We start from the raw sequence: 19,374 nt of genomic DNA, 5'->3' as shown, positions 1-19,374 counted from the left end.
ACATTAGTGAATAAACAGCATATATATATATATATATATATATATATATATATATATATATATATATATATATATATATATATATATATATATATATATATAGTGAACCCTCGCTATATTGCGGTTCACCTTTCACGGTCTCGCTGCTTCACGGATTTGCATTGATGAGCCGTTCATTACAGTTCTCATCAGGTGGCGTGTCGGTTTATAAGAATCTTTTTGCCCAGAAGAAAAAATAGTGACAACTACCGATAAAAATGTGTTCTTCTCCCGAAAAAAACCCTCACCTGCACCGCGGGCTTTAGAAGAAAAAAACGCTACAGACCGGAGTCACGGATGCAGCGCCTCAGTCAAAAGAGCAGTGAAATACACACGAGTCACTATTTGTCCTACTGTACTTTGTATTTTTTTATATTAATTTTTCATTTTCTCCCGTAATGACTCGGGTCGCGGTGGGCCGCGCTGATCTCCGCAATTTGAAGCCTTCAGTTCGTATTGATTAAAATTATTATTTTACAGCTTATTTGTAAATAATAATAAAAAAACGTTTATATAGTACTTTCATTTGTTAAACAAATGCTTGGGCCGGTAAAAAGGTTTTGTTCTATGGTTTCAATATACTATAGTGTATTTCATTGTATATAATAATTGTAAAAAAATAAATAAAGGTTACTACTTTACGGATTTCGCCCATCACTGGTTCTTTTTGGGAAGTATATGTACATATGTACATGTACAAATGTGTTTGTTTATATAGCAATAAAAAAATTATAAAAAATGTGTGCATGGCTGTGTTTTGAAACATACATACATCATGTCAGAATATTCTATTACTTTTAACCCCACTAAGATTATTTAAACGCATTGGACCATTTGTTATAATAGCTATAGTTTTAAAGTTTTAAGCAAAACAAATGTGAAAATTAGTTCAACATTAAACGAGTTATAGTTGATTAAAATTGATTCTGCACCTGGTTAACACATTAGACTTAGCGGAGTTGTCGACCGCCCCAAGATGGCGCCCCTAAATCTCGTCAGCGCCTATAGGCGAGAGCGGTCGATGCGGGGTCTACTCTTTATATATGTCTATGGTTTCCTCTGCACGACGCACCAGCGGAATGAGGCGCATAAAGGAATTAGAGTTTATTACTTGCTCTGTACACAAAACATTGGAGCAGCTTGAGAGACATTCAGAGTATTTGGCGTTTATTGAGTAGAACTGTTCAAGATTCAAAGCCCCCAAATGATAATACCGTGATTGTGAATGCTAGAGTAATGGCTCAAATAAAGACAGGACAGGGAACTGTTTAACTTTCATTTTAATTCAAATCCCATCAGCCATCTGAAAATTAGAAATCCATTGCAGACATAAGTGTGTCTGAGAGTTTAGTAGAAATTTTGTCTGTAAAAAAAAAAAAAAAAAATTGTTTTAGTTGCACACTTCAAAAGGAGCACAAGTTATGCAATATTAACGGTGTAAAAACAAACCCCTGTTGCTGTTCAGTCAGGGATACTATCTACCCAAGGGGGGTAAACCTAATAACGCTGCTGCAGCAGGTTTAACATTCTGGCTACATTGCTTAACCATTTAATAACGGGTTTCTAACTGTATCACTATGAGGCTGGTTATAATCTTGGTTAAAGAATTTCTATGGTTTACCATGTGCTGAAAACTGCATATTTGTTACTAAACGTACAAGCTGTCATTCATGAGCAGTTTGGTGTCTCCAGAGGGCATGCAACACTGCTGTCCAAGAAGAAAAAAACAAAAACAAAAAAAAACTGCCCAAGTAGCCACATAAAAATGTTAACCAATACGAATGTTTTGGTTCCTTTCCATTTTCGTCTCTTCTGCTCTCAAGGGATTAGAACCTTGCAGTCACAGCCTGTCTCAGACTATTTGCTGTTCAGCGTAAAAGTAGAGATACACCTATCAGGCCTTTCCTTCACTATAGATTTCTGGTTTTCTTCAGGTCTGACATGCTGTGTCAGATTTTAGGAGATAATATACTGGTCTAGCTGTCATCAACAAATACACAAGGGGGGGGGGGGGGGTCTTTGAGAAGCACAGTGCTGCTGTGGCTGCATAGAGTCAATGTGTAACAAACATCACACCCTCATGCTGATCAAACACCACATCTATACTGTTACATGAGAAACATGAAGCTGCCGTTATGGGCAGCTCAGAAGTGCATCATGTTTAATGCTGTCAGAATGTCAAAACTCTCAAATCAAGGATAATTTTCTGACAGATGGACAACATCTGCATTTTGGGGTATGGTCTCACACCATGTACACGACTACGATGAGGAAGAAACCCTCCTGTTGTGACATCTAAAATACGTGAAAGTAAAAGAGACAAATCTAATTTTAGGACATCTGTGTTTATGTTTCCTGTGTCATGTTGTCATCTTGATAGACCCCACAGAAAAGTGAACCAGTTTCGTGGTGCGGGGAAAAAACTAAATGAGCTTCATTTGGCCTAAACAGAATCTCCCAAATAGTATTAACATGAATACAAAATTTTAGCATACACTTATTTTTGTTTAACTTTTTATATATGGTCATACAGAATTTACAGCTTTTATTGGCTGGACAAACCTAAGACAAGAAAAAAAAAAAGATACAAACCAGCTCTTTTCTGCAGCTTTTTCCTTTTCTTCCTAGCAGCTAGGAGTGCCTGACCCTGCTGGAGAGGATCTACTTTCACAATATCCTTCAAATCTGGAGCTTTGGGAGCAGCATCTTTTACAGAGCAGCCAATCTTCTTCTGTGCTTTTATTTCCACGGTCATTGGTCCAAACTATTTCGAGCAGGATAGACATGTCAGATGTAAAGGGTTAGTTAGATAGCCTTCACCCGAGAAGTGGTTGACGGATTATACATTCTTCAGATGTAAAGACAAAGGTGTTTCTCACCTCCGAATCCTGATCATCCTCCATGAATTCAGCTTCGCCTTTATCTTCATCCTCCACAGATCCTCCTTCCATTACCAGCTCAGCTGACTCACTCTGAGCCCCTTGCGTCATTCCGCCGGTTTCCATGCAGAACCCCATTTGGATGTCAGGGCAAGTGGACTCTGAAGCACAGAAAACAGTTACGCGTTTAACTCACCAAGACTCTTGATCTGACTAAATTCATTAAACGGTATTAGGAAACATAAAAGAGGTGCAGAAATATGAAGAAAATATACCAACACAAAGCCTTTAATAATGCAGTCCTTCAAAATCTATTAACAGATTATTTTAACTGCAATTGGCTTTACAAAGCATCAATTCTACCATGATAAAAGATAAAATTGCTATATATATATATATATATATATATATATATATATATATATATATATATATATATATATTTTTGTATTTTTTTGGTATTCTTTCTGATCCATTGTATATATGAAGACTCACTGTATATAATTGAATGCACCTTCCCTACTCTTCTTGTATGAGCCGATGTGACGAGTGAATTTCTCCATTGTGAGATCAATAAAGACTATCTTATCTTATCTTATCTTATCTTATATATATATATATATATTTTTTTTTTTTAACTCAGCAAAAATTCAGCTGGTCTGCGAAGGCCTCAGAGGTTTGATAAAGAACAGCAATAATAGAAAAAGCACAGTGAAGAAGGAGGAACACAGCAGATAGCTCATGGAAAAGGTGGTTGAGAAGTTCAAAGCTACTAAAGGTTAGGTTATAAAGCGACATCCTAGGCTTTGAACATCTCACCAAGCTTTGTTAAAATCATCATCTGAAAATGGAAAGGGTATAGTTTAACTGCAAGAACACTCATGGCCATCCATTGTCGGGTCACAGCATCTCCAAAAAGAGAGAAAAAGAGATCCACTGGTCTGGTGGGAGAATCTTTGACAGGAAGTCATTGTAAAATGAAAGCTATGAGAAGTCCCGTTTACAGATTATCACAACCCATCTAACAGACATGAAGAAGATGCTCTGATTAGAGGTGACAGAAATCTGACTTTTAGGCCTACATGCAAAAACACTGACAGGAAGATAGATAGAAGAAAGCCCGCAAAATACTTAATACAATGGACTGGTTTAGACCAAAGCATGTTTATGTCTGAACGACCCAGCCAAAGTCTAGACCTACATTTACTTGACAATCTGGAGCGAGAATGGAAAATAAAATAAATAAAAAGAAGAAATTTCTAACATCTTTAGAAGTTAAAAACTAGGTTTTGGGTTTATAATCTGCACTTGTGTGGGCCCTGAAATTGTAGACTTGCATAGCTCATTTTTGAGTTTTTAAAAGTTTGAGTTTCATGTTCTTTTTTTAAGCCAAACAAACATTACTGTATAGAAAACAGTACACTGTCATTTTTGTATGTAATTTTAACAAGTTGTGTGGTGAACAGCTCTGCTCCCTTTATAGCCCATACTCTATTTTCCAGATTTATATCAGGTGCAAACAGCTGGTGTAGACCATGTAACGATATTTTTCTGGTACCCTTAGTAACTCAGTTAACCTTAAGGGTGGGCAAGGTGACAGTAAAGAAACAGGATCCACAATCAAATCCATATCATCCCCATAGATTTAGATACATTTGTGAGATCACCTGGGTTTGATGGGTCAATTCGAGTCAAGGAACACCTCAAAAACTCTAATTTTGGCTCTGCTTTTACACCTAAATGTTTGGAGCTTAGAAGGTGTTTTGCAGCTCGATCACCTCGGCTTTTTAGGAGAACATAAGCTGCCTCTTCAAGATGAATTGTGCATTCAATGACCACACCACCATTTGTGGTAGAACCGTGCCTGCCTTTGCAAGCTTCATGCAGAGGAAGTTTGTTTAAACAAGCTGTTTAAAGTATGCTAAGAGTGTGTTGGGGGTTAATGTAATCAGTTCAAACATGCATCATCTTCTTTGTCTTTATCTAATGCTGTTACTGATTGTTTTTTTCCAGACTTAAACTCGGGTTACCTGCAAGAACCTCCTGATTTCCTTTTTCCAGCTCGTCCCAGTCAAAGGCTTTGCCCATCTCTGAAACGATCTCAGCGCTGACGTGGGTGGGCAGAGTGTGCGTCTCTGGTGGGTGTGTAAAGTAGCTGATCCTTCCTCTGCACGAAACATAATCAAAGGCAATTAACATCAAAACAAACACTGACCGAACATCAGCTTCATTTTCAAAATCCGAACCACCCACCCAGTCCAGTCCATCAACACGCTCTTCGCTGCCTTATCGGTGTCAGGCAGTCCTCCCTTCCTCAGCTTGCCTTGACGCCGGGCAAGAAGAGCCAGGAACTCCTGAGGTGTCTGAAAGTCTGGAACGCCGTAGTGCTCAATGATCTGTGCACATGACCAAGGGAACGTCAGGGCCCTGATTGGGATGCCGTATCAGTGTGTAAATAGCCGGAGACGTGCGGGTTCGGACCTGTGCCTTGTTACACCTTCGGAGGATGGCCTCAACGGGTGGAAGAGGATCTACAAGCTGCTCGATTTTCACGCAATTACGAAGAATCATTGCAGCATCAGTTGTTGATGTTGCCATGACGATTCCAGGACAATCCAGGAGCTTTATATGTTTGTCTAAATGCACTTCTTGAAGACACCTGAAGACAAGAACTAGAATTAAAAAACATTCAGCAAATACTGTTTTTGCATAGTGAGCCCCCTTATCTATTTTTCTCTACTGACTACTGTAAGATACAAACTTCAGGGTTTCCCGCAGCGCTATCTTGGCGTGGCGGCCGCCTCGCCAAACTCACGCCCCCGCCACGCCAACGTTCCCCAAAAAAAAAAAAAAAAGTTTGACGTCAACACGCGCGTGCGTGAATGGCAGGGAAAAAACCCTTGGATAACCCCCGCTCCGCGAGTCGGTCCGCGGAAAGAAAACGTAGTTTAAAACTAAAACTTGTTGTACACCCCCCCCCCCCCCCGCTCCACGCGTCGGGCCGCGTAACACTTGTCGTCCAACCCCCATTACACCCCCCCCCCCCCCGCTCCGCGACTCGGTCTGCGGAAAGCGTGTCGTCGCACCCCCCCCCCCCCCCCTCAAACTTACGCCTCGCCTAATCAAATTCCTGCGGGAAACACTGAACTTAATCGGTTTAGAGATGAATAACTTTGATTATTAGATCTCTAGACATTTTCTCTAGTGCAGTATATATACATATATTTGCTGAGCTGAATTGGTGTTCTCTTACTACTCCGCACTATTTTCATTTTCCACTGTCGTTTCATGCTTGCTCGGTATGAGGGATTGGTGCAAAGCCATGGACAATGCAGACGACTCCCTGTAGCCCTACGCTTCTTCAGGAGGAGTAAATGCTGCTTGTCAAAACTTTGATGCAATCAACAGGGTTCCCTTATATAGGAATCTGTGTAATCTGAATTTGACTTTGGAAAGTGCCTTGAGATGGCATGTTTCATGAATTGGCGCTATATAAATAGAACTGAATTGAATATTTTGAGTTAATAAAACAAGGTATATATAGAATGCATACAAATTTCTATAAAAGAAACGTTGAAAAACCAAAAGAATAAACTATTTATGTAACCGTCGGGGCCCAGACTTAATATTCAGGCATAGATCACTAGTTTTGTAAAGATCTACCTTCTTTAAAGCCCTAGACAAATGTGATTGTGTGCAAGTAATCCCGGCTTCAATTTTTGACAGAACCTTTTTTTTTAAGAGATTAGGTTTTATATCATGGATACCTTGGATGAATGGTTGGAATCGAAACATTATGTATTCAATTAGGATTTAGCAAATGTGAGGGTCTTGCATTTTTAAACAGTTTTGTCTATAATTCAACCAAACTACAATATTGTGATCCTAAGTTGGGTGTGAGCAGAATTAAGTCTTTCAACGTCAGTGTTCATGAGTGGAGCTCACATCTTTTAGCTTTGAACTTAAGAATGGCGTTACCATGCGACTATGGTGTGTTGTTGGGGCGAACAATTTTTTTTTAAATGTAGTTAAGGGGAAATATTGGATATTTCAGAGATTTAAAAAAAAAAAAAAACACACCACCACAGCACTTCCCCTTGGGGCGTATACTCTCACTCTGCTTTGTGAGAGTGCTATTAATTAGCTTCCGGATAAAATTTGTTCGTCCCCGACAAGAGACTATGGTTTGTTTCAAACATAAGGTTTGTTTCCTTTCTCTCCACCATTGATCGATCGTGCTACGAGGGTTATTACCGCATTAATATGGAACATTAATCATTCTGATGATTATCAACCACTTTATTTTGTCTTTTGTTTCTTTTGTATGTACATAGTTTAGCTGCTTAGTAGTTTTAGTTAAGCTTCACTGGCCTTGTAGAGCGGATTAGTTGATTGAAATGGTGTTAATTCAGATGAACAGCATCTATAGTGATGTTCTCTGGATGCTCATTTTATTTCTGTTAATAAATTCTTGAACTTGAAGAGAAGTTGTCACTCCTTTATTCCATATGTGTGCAGAGTTTGCTGTTAAAAGAACGCCAGTGCTCAAATCAACCTTTTAACTATTGTCCCAATATCAGCCCTGATATTGGGACAATAGTTGAAAGGTCCCCGATAAGAAACCATAGTCTCTTATCGGGGACGAATCCTGCTCACATCCAACTTAGGAATATCAGCCCAATACCTGACCAATGGTCAGGTATTGGGCTGATATTCACCGGACAATACCCAACAGAGTTATTTAAACATTAAATAACTTAAAAACAGTGTAATAGCACAACACTACGATGCTTTTGGCTTAACTTTATACGTATACAGATTTAAAATAAAAGCCAACCCTTAAAACTACCAGGTTACAGAGAGGGACTTTTATCCCCTTCTCTTTTGGTTGTGGACAGGAGATTGAGCAAAAGCATGCATAGAAGCTGCAGCTTTGAACCCTTCTCTCAATGCTCACTTCCAGCTTTTGCCAGTCATTAAGTGTTACTTTGGGTTTTTAATTTTAACCAACAATAGCTAAATGTAATCAGTTAAAAACGCAGTGGACGCTTTTTGGTCAAAGTTTCATTTTCATTTTCTATTGAGGAAAGTATTAGAATATAAGAATTAGAGCAGCTGTTTTGGAAATTTAGCCATTAGAAATTAAGAGTTTTTGTTGAGCAAAGACATCCAGAGAGAATAAAAAAAAAAGATAAGTAGTGGGACAACAGGCTCATTTGTGATTGACCTATATATTTTAACTTCATTTCAGACAAAATATGATAAATGAATGAGAACTAGTACATGTTGGAGCTGTGAATGTAGATCATAATATTTAAATGGGGAAGTTTGAACACAAATTAATTCAATTTAACCTAGCTGAACTAAACAAAGTTGCTAAGGATGACCTGGTACAACACTGGTAAATACATTGCAGCATTCAGAGCGGTGGTGTCCAGTGTGAGTTACCAAGTGACAGTTTCTCACATGCTATGAGTCTTTAACTGATTCAGCACTGATAAAAATCAAAACACCTGATGACGTGCTAAAGCTCTGATTTTGCCAAAGGAATAAGCTGAGTCGGAGCCAGGACACCAAATCAGCAGTTAGAAGCCGCTGATTTAGCACAGCTACGCCGAGCACATGGAACTAACTCAGCGACAAAGCTCTAACACACACACACTTACTTTGTGACACCAGGTGTGGCGCCAATGTTGCACGCCCGGGCCCGTTTCAGACTGTTGATCAAACTACTCTTCCCCACGTTAGGAAAACCTTCCAGAACATAAGGCCCAATTATTTCAGTTCAAACAACACTACATGTAAACATTAGGACCGACATTTGTCTACACACAGTCAGCAAATCTAGTTTTGCACATGACAGTCAAGTATCCCAACTATAGAACCTTAAACCCGCTGCTTCTGCGCCATGTCCACATGTAAGAACCCCTGGATGCAGCAGCTTACCTACAACTCCCACGGTGATGGCAGTCTTGATGTCCTGGTTGCGGCAATAATTACCCAGTAGTTTCATCAAGCAGTCGGCTCCAATGCATGCACTGCTGCTCAGAAGCTCAGAGGTGGCCTGTGTCACTGGGACGTTACTGCGTTTCTGCCCACGGAAACAGAGAACGGCTGGTGGTGAAACAACCTTACTGTATTCAACTTTATAAAAAAAAAAAAAAAAAAGCTTTGATATTTTGACATTGGTCAAATATAAAATGTAGAAGTGTTTACCAAGTTCTTAGTTTGTTGCTGGGTAGATGCTTTAAAAGCCACAGTAGGAAACTCGTTACGGAGATACCTAATCCACTTTTCCACAATTTCTTTTGATACCAAATCTGTAATCAAGGAATGTGTGAAATTAACCCCAAAATGAAAAGCATAGAAATATATGGACGCTTTCTATAATCTTGGTTCCAAGCATTCCTACCAATCTTATTAAGGACTAAAACGATCTTCTTGTTGGTTCCACTCTGGATGACAGCTTGTTCCACCTGAGGACATCTGCAGCCCAGAGGGTCACGGGCATCCAGCACCTCCAAAATCACATCAGAGGCCTCCACAACCTTGCAAAGAAAAACCAGCAACAACTCTTTTAAACAAGCAAGAAAGATTATTAACCTTTTAATATTTACAGAGAGCTTGACTGGTGTTTTGCACGGATCCAACAGGAACCTACCTTTTTAAATTCTCTGTAATATGCCTTTCTTGAATTCTCATTTTCAAAGTTTTCATGTTTTTCCAAACTCTGCATCTCTGTTTCCTGTGGGGACAATTGAAGAAACGAAAAGTTGAAACACGCTGAAACATGCAGCATTTGACTGGTTTTCAGACTGGGCTTTTCTTCACCTTCAGCTCAAACGCTCTTTGTCGCTGTAGGATGTCGCTCTGAAAGGTTTGTAAATTTCTCCTCTTCATCATCTCGCGTTCTCTGGACAGCTTCTGCTTTTCCTGCAGATCTTGAAGCTGAGAAGGAATGTAAACTACAGCCTTAACTCCAGCACTCTTAGGTAGGGCTGGGCCTTTATTGTATTGTGAAAATTCTTATTGTGATAAAAATTTGGATTTATCTTGATAACGATAAATCCCAACTAGCGGTGTCTGAAACCCCCCAAAACTGCCAATATTGTCAGGATTGTTATTTTTGCCATTTTCTCCATTGTTTATTGAGAGCATCAACAAATATCAATAATTGCACAAATATATTCAAATGCAGTTACTGTGTGCAGCTTAGTGAAAAAAAATCTAATTTCTTTATGCAAACAGTGTCCTGATGAAAACATATTGAGTTTTGCTTTATTAGAACTTTTTTCTTTTAATATTTATGCTTATTGGGCTATAATTGAAAAGCAGTCACAGCCACAAAGTTGAAAAAAAGACTGCAAGAAGCTTTAACTAGCCTTTTATCATCACTTATCGCTATCACAACATATCCCGAGTATATGGTGATAAAATTTTAAGTCTATATCGCCCACCTCTAACTTTAGGCCTAATCCCATTTCCTAGGGATATCCTGACCCCTACGCCTTCCCATGATCCCTTGGGACCTAATTCAAGATGACGTTTAAATATCCAAAACAGTAAAGTTCAAGTCTTTCAAGTCACGGCATCTCACCGATTCTTTCAAGTCACGGCATCTCACCGATTCCTTTTATGTTAACACATATGACCAAATGTGCCGACAAATGTCACGTAAACAGTATTGTAATGGTCATATATACTTGAAGTACTCAGCTGATTAGTCTAACTGCAACTACAATCAAGTATATCAAACTTTAACATACTTAGTGCATTACAGAAGTTTTTGTCCGCCGGTTCTCACTAACAATAATATATTTTTTTTAATATTCAATAACTTTAAATGGATCATGCATTTTAAATCAACATGAGTGTTTCAGTCAGTCATCTAAATGTGCTTCATGTAGTCACAGAGGCCCATTTTCATCTGCAGTCCCTGGCAGGTTTTGCATAAAGAATAAGACATTAAATCACATGATACAAATCTATGTATTCTTAATCAAATTAGGATATACACAAGAATTTAACTATTACTCATTTACTGGATTGTGACCCTTTTGGGTGAAATTAAAGTCAAGCCATAAAAACGTACCCTTTGCTTCCTGACATCCTCTGATTTCCTGGAGTCCTGTGCCTGACGGACACCTGGCTGCTTTGGATTGTTTGTCGACCCTGAGCCATCGGGCTTCCGTCCATCTTTAGTCTGAAAACAGCATTTCATTTCTTTATACCGGGGGAGAGGAATCACAGGGAGCAACAGATAGTAATCGCAATCCTACAGAGCGTTAGTGACAAAGTGGAGATGTACCTTTTTATAATAAAAATATTTACACTTTTCATTATAAAGAAACAAATCTACAGTAATCAGTAATCTACAGTGTAAAGCACGATATTTTTTTTGATTTGATTATTTTTGCAAGCACCAGATGAGAACTTTTAAGGGTCTGTCATCACCAGTTTTCTTGCAAGTTATTAAACCATGTGTCAATTCTCCACGAAGGAATGTTAGCATAGGACATCAACTTACAGCTTTATTTTCAAGACGCAAAAAAAAGATACTTCTGGCAAACTTCTACCATCGTGTCAGACATACATTAACTATAGGTATGTGTGTATGTGAAAGGCGAGAAGCCATAAATAAGGGATTCCTACAGTAAAAGTTAGCTCCAGGCAGCGTTAGCCGCGGCGGTGCTTACCTTCAATTTTCCAAGAAAACCGAGACGTTTAGCTCGTTTTTGCTCTGAAAACACATACAGAAACCGATAAAAAAAACAAACCACACAGACCAGGCGCACACATTTACCACAGTATTTATGTACGTACTCGCTTTGGACATGACTTCAGAATGGTCTTCTTCTTCTGCACGTGTGTGTCAGCTGGCTAATTGATGAAACTGTCAACATCCGGTGGAGTGTCAGAGTAAAAGCACCGTGTAACTATTCAGCCTTTTCGTGTTGCAACTTTTCCATATTGGATACTTTTCGATTATTGAGAAGGCTATAAGTAATTATTTTCAAATGAATTTTTTTTATTACAATGAAAAAAAAAGAAAAAAAGAAGTAGGCTATCTGTCCAGGATCCTCCATCGCTTGATCCTCCCGTGCAGGGTGGCGGAGGGAGCAGTGTTGAGACCAATCCGCTTTTTATACGCCGCTTTGGGCTTGTATTTTTCTAAAGTCGCTTTTAAATTTCGTGAGTCGCAGGTTGCGGGTTTTATTTATTTTTATTCTATTCTATTTTTATTTATTTATTTTGCTTGTTTTCGATCGTGAAGTCTACTGAGCCCCTAAAGGGACGTTTAAGGGAAATAAAAAAATATTATCTGATGCGCATGAGAAAGTACTTTAAAAAAATTCCTTCAATGTGACTCCATATAAGTCGCTTATTTGAGCTATATAATAAACGACTATGATTTACACGAGTTGTAAGGAGACCCGCTCGCGTTGTTGCGGCACTGTGGTGGGTTTCTTGTTGTTTCTCTTCTTTTGGGCTTGCCTTCAAAGAGCTGATTGCTTGTTTGTCTCGCAATATCTGGCAACACTGTGGCGGAGGGGGGAGTGGGGTCACTGGGTGAGATGCGGGGTGCACCCTCCCTGGATAGGAGTGTATCACCGGGCACCACACACACACACACACACACACACACACACACACACACACACACACACACACACACAGACACACAGACACACACACACACACACACACACACACACACACACACACACACACACACACACACACACACACACACACACACGTCTAAAGAATGTCATGTTTTTGAGCTGCGGGAGAAGTAACCGGAGAGAGTCCATGCAGACGAAAAACTCCAAAACCTCAGAAACAACCCTCACATCATACTGTATTTTACTGTAGGTAATATTTACAAACTAAATATTCAGCTTGCTTTACAAACTGCATCCCTTAACGTATATATATATATATATATATATATATATATATATATATATATATATATATATATATATATATATATATATACATATATATATATATATATATATATATATATTATATGCTGATTATGTCTAAGGCTCATCCAGGGACAAGAGTTCAAAATTTACAATAGCTATTAACTTTAAGACCACGCAAGCTACATTCTGTGTACTGGATTTATGCCAAATGGGAAAGTCTTTTCAAACCGAAATCTGTCGGGGATATACATATTTGTTTAACGGTGACATATTTATTTATACAGGTACAGCAGTGAGACAAAACTTTGGCTCCTTTCCTGTTATGGTACACCAAGTTTCCTGACAATTCACTCAAAAATGTTCTTACCTTGGAATGTCAAATCAGATTAAAAGTACGCCTCAGGTTGTCCCGTTGCATTAATTAGTCCAGTTAGCTTTGGCACGTCGGCTCCGTAATCCGTAAACCCTCCAAACGGACAGCTCACTTTGGAGGTAATAGATTAACCAAAGCTGGTATAATGGTTTAATCTGACATATTGGTTGCCTTTCACAGCTCATGTTAATTGGAAACTGTGTCACAGAACCATTTTATTGATTTTGCTTTTAAAAAATTAAAAATCTCGACAGGATTTACTTATTTAGAAAACATTAAAAATCAGTGTGTCTCTTCAACTCTTGATACATATGGATAAATCACTTACTGGCCCAACAGAAACAGTCATAACTCTTTACAACCACAAATTTTGATGGATTTTATTTTTATGTAAAAGACCAACACAGATTTGTGTATACCTGTCAAAAACACAGCTTTTTCAATTTATTTATTTTTTTACAAATACAAATGCATTTCTGTTTAGACCTCTTTGCTCGGATACCCCTAAATAAAGTAAAATCATTCTGGCTACACTTTCAGATATTTGTTTTCTTTTGCCGGAGGATATCAGCTCGCCAAAAATGTGACTTGATCATTATTTCCAACTGTTCGTTGCAGAAGTTTTTCCAAATCGATGAGGTTGTGAGGACACCTCTTATCTGCATCCGACGTGAGGTGACTTTTAAGGTGAACTATAGTGGAAAAAAGAATCCTCAAGATATTCAAAGAGAGCCACGTAGCACAGGGCGAGCTAGTTCTAGACACTTCTCTCTAATGACGCTAACATTTAAGTCAACGAAGCACATTTAAATATGTTTATATTCAATTCATTTACATTTTTTTTACAATTTCTCAGAGTGACAAATGTGCTTCTGTAGATGCTTGACAAAACAAATGTTAGATTGTACACTTTATGCTCTGAAATATTAAGTTCTTTCCCGAGACACCTCAAATCTCTTCACAATTTGCATTACATTCACAAAAGGTTTTATTTAAATGTCTTGTCTTTTCTGATTTCTGTAAAAAAAAAAGGGAAATTCTTTGGCTGTGGTCTTCAACTCAGTCATGCTTTAGGGTCTAACAAAGCATCAGACATAAATGTCAGCATGAAGCGGGACGCTTTCTTTAATGTTTAGTCTTTTGACTTAGAATTCTGGTTACCTCATCCTCCTGAACCATGTGTAATCCAATCTAGACATGTACAAAAACATTTTTGACAGAAGTAAAAAAAATATATAATTTTACTTCAAGTAGGAGTTCCTGAACTTGGGAAGATTACTTTTCTTGTTTAAAAACAGCACCTAGATTTTTCATCAATGATAATAATAATAATAGCCTTTTTTTATGTATTTGGTCAAATTTGCTCCCATGAGTACTTATTATCAGGAACTCCACTTTGTTACTTTTGCTGACATGTCCAACCTGAGTCACAAAAAATATGTTTTCAACTGTCTGATGCCCCAACTTCGATGGTGGGCTTTCTCTGTATTCACCATTACCCTTGTCACACTTGTTCAGTCACTGAACCAAGATGAAAAACCAGGCCAAGCCTTTTACTCCTTCGATTTTTTTCCGTGAGCGAGTTTGCCTCAGAAAGGTTCACACCCTAATTAATCTGGACACATCCGCCACCCCTTCGTTACACGTCCCCATTGGTCATAGGGACTGTGATGCTATTTGCCACATCTTAGATGGGTCAAAACATGCTAGACTCTGGGGTAAATCTTCTTTCCGGAGGGATTAGAGATGTCTTATTTGCTTCACATGTCATTAAGTGTACCTGCTCCTATTAGAGTGTGGATCTCCTCTTGTCCTCTAAATCTGGTTTAAGACCTTCGGTCTCTCCTGCCAACCCGAGCCCCCAGCGTCACACACCATCTAGTAATGACATTATTTAAAATTGCAATCTTAATATTATTAATAAGATAACAGTGTTGAAAGGGAATAATTTCCCTAATTGTTTAGCAAACTTTTAACAAGGTGCTCATTATTATGTACTCAGTCTTCAACAGCTGTAATTTAAAGGAAACAGAAGGAAAAAAAATAAAGGGGGGTCTCAATGGACCTGGATGTGTGAGTTAGACACCTGAAATTAAATGGTTATATGAGTTCTAAAATCCACCCTGTGTCTTAACCTCATTAGCAGACAGTTTTAATTACAGGCTATTATAGCATGTCTGCCAAGTGGCACACCGCGGGTGTAATATGATTTGAAAGTAATCCCATCAGAGGTTAGGGTATATAAGTGAAGGCTGAGGTGAAGCACACAGCAAACTCAGAGGGTTACAAGCGAAAAGAAGGAGCAACACAATCAGGATGGCAGAGGAATGGGGAAAACAGTCGTTTGCTGCCAGGCGGTACAATGAAGAGACAACGAGGGGATCTGCATTCACATACACAAACAGCAATCAAACGAGAGGTATGCTTTTGATTTTGAACCATTCCGGGTGTAGACCGGGTGTTATTAGAGATTAATTTAATAGTGGATGAGTTTGTGCAGTTTTAAAATCAGAAATACCAGTGGAGTGTTTTTGAACTGATATTTAAACAAATGCTTGCATGCACAGCATATGATATGGTCTGTTTTAAAAGGCAACCTGCTTTTCTTAGCAAATGGATTAGTCTGCAGTTGCATTTAACGTATAAAAAACACATGTGAAATAGAAGATAGTTCTAAGACGTGAGCCTTTGTTTCCAGATCCTTTTGAGGGACCAAACTACCACATCGCTCCTCGATGGGTTTACAATGTTGCAACCGTCTGGATGTTTTTCGTGGTGGTTTTATCAGTCTTCACCAACGGCCTCGTCTTGGTGGCCACGGCAAAGTTCAAGAAACTTCGTCATCCCCTGAACTGGATCTTGGTCAACCTCGCCATTGCTGATCTTGGAGAGACAGTCTTTGCCAGCACCATCAGCGTATGCAACCAGTTTTTTGGATATTTCATTCTGGGACATCCAATGTGCGTCTTTGAAGGCTACACTGTCTCAACTTGTGGTAAGTTGTCACAGTACTTATACATGATTCAGGACTTGTAAACTCATTTCAATCAAACCTACAGAGGAATTTTGGAATTGTTAAACTGCATGTAAGCTATCCATCCTTTTTGTTTACAAAGGTATTGCTGCTCTTTGGTCCCTGACTATCATCTCCTGGGAGAGGTGGGTAGTTGTGTGCAAACCTTTTGGAAACGTCAAGTTTGATGCCAAGTGGGCCACAGGTGGAATCGTGTTCTCCTGGGTCTGGTCTGCAGTGTGGTGTGCTCCTCCCATCTTTGGATGGAGCAGGTAACCTGCTGGTTCTTCTGTAGTTTTTATATCTCAGTCTATATCGTCAATAACCAGTAAACCAAGCTTTAATTGTTCAATGTGAACTAAATGCTAAAATATTGTCTTGTATCAGGTACTGGCCCCATGGACTGAAAACCTCTTGTGGACCTGATGTGTTCAGTGGAAGTGAAGACCCTGGAGTCCAGTCCTACATGATCGTCCTCATGATTACATGCTGCATCCTCCCTCTGGCTATTATCATCCTGTGTTACCTGGCTGTATGGCTGGCCATCCGAGCTGTAGGTGTTATCCCTTTAACCTTAGTTTTGTCGTAGCATTTATGAGAACTTGGTAAACTCTGATCTTGTTGTTTTGTTGGCCACAGGTTGCTATGCAGCAGAAGGAATCTGAGTCAACCCAGAAGGCTGAGAGGGAAGTGTCCAGGATGGTTGTAGTCATGATCGTGGCTTACTGTGTCTGCTGGGGACCTTACACCTTTTTCGCCTGCTTCGCCGCAGCCAACCCCGGATATGCCTTCCATCCTTTGGCTGCTGCCATGCCTGCATACTTTGCCAAGAGCGCCACCATTTACAACCCAGTTATCTATGTCTTCATGAACCGACAGGTGGGCACAACAATCCAGTTGTCATATTCATTTACCTGGTATGGTAATCACGTTTTTGTTTTATATTTAACCTTCGGTCTATTCTTTTACTTGCAGTTTCGCACATGCATCATGCAGCTCTTTGGCAAACAGGTGGACGATGGTTCTGAAGTGTCCACATCAAAGACAGAGGTTTCCTCAGTGGCTCCTGCATAAACCTTCATGTTCTCCTTTTTGGAAAAAAGCTACTTTGACCTGTACAGAAACTATTTATTGTTCGTTTGGAAATGTTCTTTTTTTTGTTTTACACTAAATAACAATGGTGTAATTTCACATTTTTCACTTAAATGACACTCTGGCAAAGTAAAAGACAAAAAAAATTAGCAAAAAAGATTCTTCTAGATATTGTATTATGATCTATGTAACTTTTTTCAGTTGAATATAAAACCCAAAGCATGATTGCAATTTTTGTCTCTGTCTCTTTTTTCCCTCTTGTGTTGACAATTATTATTCAAAAGAAATATTTGGTGTTAAAGGTAGTAAATCACAAGGTTTTATATTTCAACAATTAGATGTCTCACTGCATCACCACCATCGTGGCTGCACAAGATCTAACTCCCCTTTACAAATTCTCTCCAGGAAATTGCGACTTTGCAATCTCTACGATTACGCAAATTCAATAATTTTCACAATTACAACCATTTGCACGCTCGTTTTTCAGAGGGTAGCTTTTACAACAGTATGAAAACGGGAAAAAAAAATTTTCATCCTCATATAGCAGTGGGACTCAAAACTCGCTCTCTTAGACCACCTGTTTTCTTCGGGGGCTGGTGCCGGGCCCCTCAGGACGTTCTCACCCCTTATGTGATCAGAACAACACAACGCAACCGGTACCTGAGAACCCCGGTTGTTCTCTCACACAGATATGTTATAGGAAGCATGTGCCCACCCATTCAGGAGCGGGCACAGTATGATATCAGCGTTCCGTTCATTTTCCCCTAATTTTCCCCTAATCAGTCATTCTTTCCTGTCTAAGTATGTCAGACTCTGTGCCCTCTGTCCGTTTATCTGTAATTTCCATGGCAACCGACTTTGCAGTCCAGTCTCTGTACACTCATGATCTCTTACAAAACTAACTAGTAATAATAACGACAACACAGAGGGCTTGACTCTACTACATGGGGTGACCTTAAGGCAAGGAGCGATAATTCTGCTCCTCCTGCAGTAGATGAGGGATGGGTGCTTAAAGTGAACGGAGGGAAAAATCTGATTTACAAGAACTCTGCTAGCTGCTAACGTTCTTATCAGGAGCAGGCGGTCAGTAAGTACATTGACTCGGCGGTGGGCACAAACTGGTCTGTGACTGGATCAGAATGGCTACTCAAGAAGTAGAGGAAGATGGGGAAATGGATTTTGGCAGGTAAGCGTAAACGTAAGATTGTATCGTGGTGGACAAAGGAATGTGAAAGACTGATAAAGTCTCGAAATAAAGCTTATAAATTGTTAAAAAGGAATCATTGTTTTCAGAATCTTATTGATTATAAAAAATTACAAGCAAATGTAAAAGTGCAAAGAAAGAATACTGGAGGAAGTTTTGTTGTTCAGTAGGAAGGGAGACAGACATTGGTAAAGTTTGGGGGATGATAAAAAGAATGAATGGGATAAAAAGAGAGTATGGGTACCCAGTCTTAAATTATGGACAAACAATAGCAGTGTGAGATGAGGAGAAAGCAGAGATGCTTGCTAAAACTTTTGTAACAATTCCCAGCTCAAATAATATTAGTGAAGAGGGGAAAAAATGGAGGGAAACAACAGTAAGGGAGAATGAAGAGTTACAACAACAAGAAAATTCCAATAACTTATTAAACAAACCTTTTACAATGACAGAACTAAAAACGAGCTCTCCAGAAAACTAAGATGTCAGCACCAGGAAATGATCAGATTTGTTATGTAATGATAAACCAGCTCAGTGAAAATTCAAAGCATGTATTACTAGAACTATATAATAAAGTATGGGAGGATGGGAACTGCCACAGAGCTGGAAGGAGGCTGTAGTGGTGCAAATACGCAATACACAGGAGAAATGATGGCAATTCTGTTTGCAGTGCAATGGGTAGAGGAAATAAGAGCACTGAGAGCGATTATTTGTTCAGATTCGACTTCATCCCTAATCAATTTACAGAGAAATCATTCAGACAGTAGAACTGATATTTTGATAGAAATCCAGAAAACATCATAAAGAATTCAAATGATGGGCATTACAGTCATATTTTTGTG

At 39.0% G+C, this 19,374-nt stretch overlaps 2 protein-coding genes across 2 annotated transcripts; one reads left to right on the top strand and one right to left on the bottom strand.

Annotated features, from left to right (window-relative positions):
- Window positions 1-1,302: 1,302 nt before the first annotated feature.
- Window positions 1,303-11,856, bottom strand: gnl3l (guanine nucleotide binding protein-like 3 (nucleolar)-like). The gene is made up of 15 exons (XM_036151578.1): window positions 11,742-11,856; window positions 11,615-11,658; window positions 11,011-11,121; window positions 9,750-9,866; window positions 9,580-9,663; window positions 9,331-9,466; window positions 9,135-9,238; window positions 8,865-9,009; window positions 8,585-8,672; window positions 5,400-5,577; window positions 5,172-5,314; window positions 4,949-5,085; window positions 2,919-3,079; window positions 2,632-2,803; window positions 1,303-1,402 (listed from the first exon to the last, which is right to left on the bottom strand). The coding sequence occupies exons 1-15, from the start codon at window positions 11,752-11,754 to the stop codon at window positions 1,350-1,352; spliced, it is 1,686 nt and encodes a 561-aa protein (XP_036007471.1). The 5' UTR covers window positions 11,755-11,856; the 3' UTR covers window positions 1,303-1,349.
- A 3,671-nt stretch (window positions 11,857-15,527) lies between these two features.
- Window positions 15,528-17,404, top strand: LOC105919601 (red-sensitive opsin). The gene is made up of 6 exons (XM_036151579.1): window positions 15,528-15,645; window positions 15,925-16,221; window positions 16,343-16,511; window positions 16,627-16,792; window positions 16,879-17,118; window positions 17,215-17,404. The coding sequence occupies exons 1-6, from the start codon at window positions 15,543-15,545 to the stop codon at window positions 17,311-17,313; spliced, it is 1,074 nt and encodes a 357-aa protein (XP_036007472.1). The 5' UTR covers window positions 15,528-15,542; the 3' UTR covers window positions 17,314-17,404.
- Window positions 17,405-19,374: the final 1,970 nt, after the last annotated feature.

This window comes from Fundulus heteroclitus, chromosome 20 (assembly GCF_011125445.2).
Source record: "Fundulus heteroclitus isolate FHET01 chromosome 20, MU-UCD_Fhet_4.1, whole genome shotgun sequence".
In the NCBI taxonomy this organism is placed as follows: Eukaryota; Metazoa; Chordata; class Actinopteri; order Cyprinodontiformes; family Fundulidae; genus Fundulus; species Fundulus heteroclitus.
This window is presented reverse-complemented; position numbering and strand designations above follow the sequence as displayed.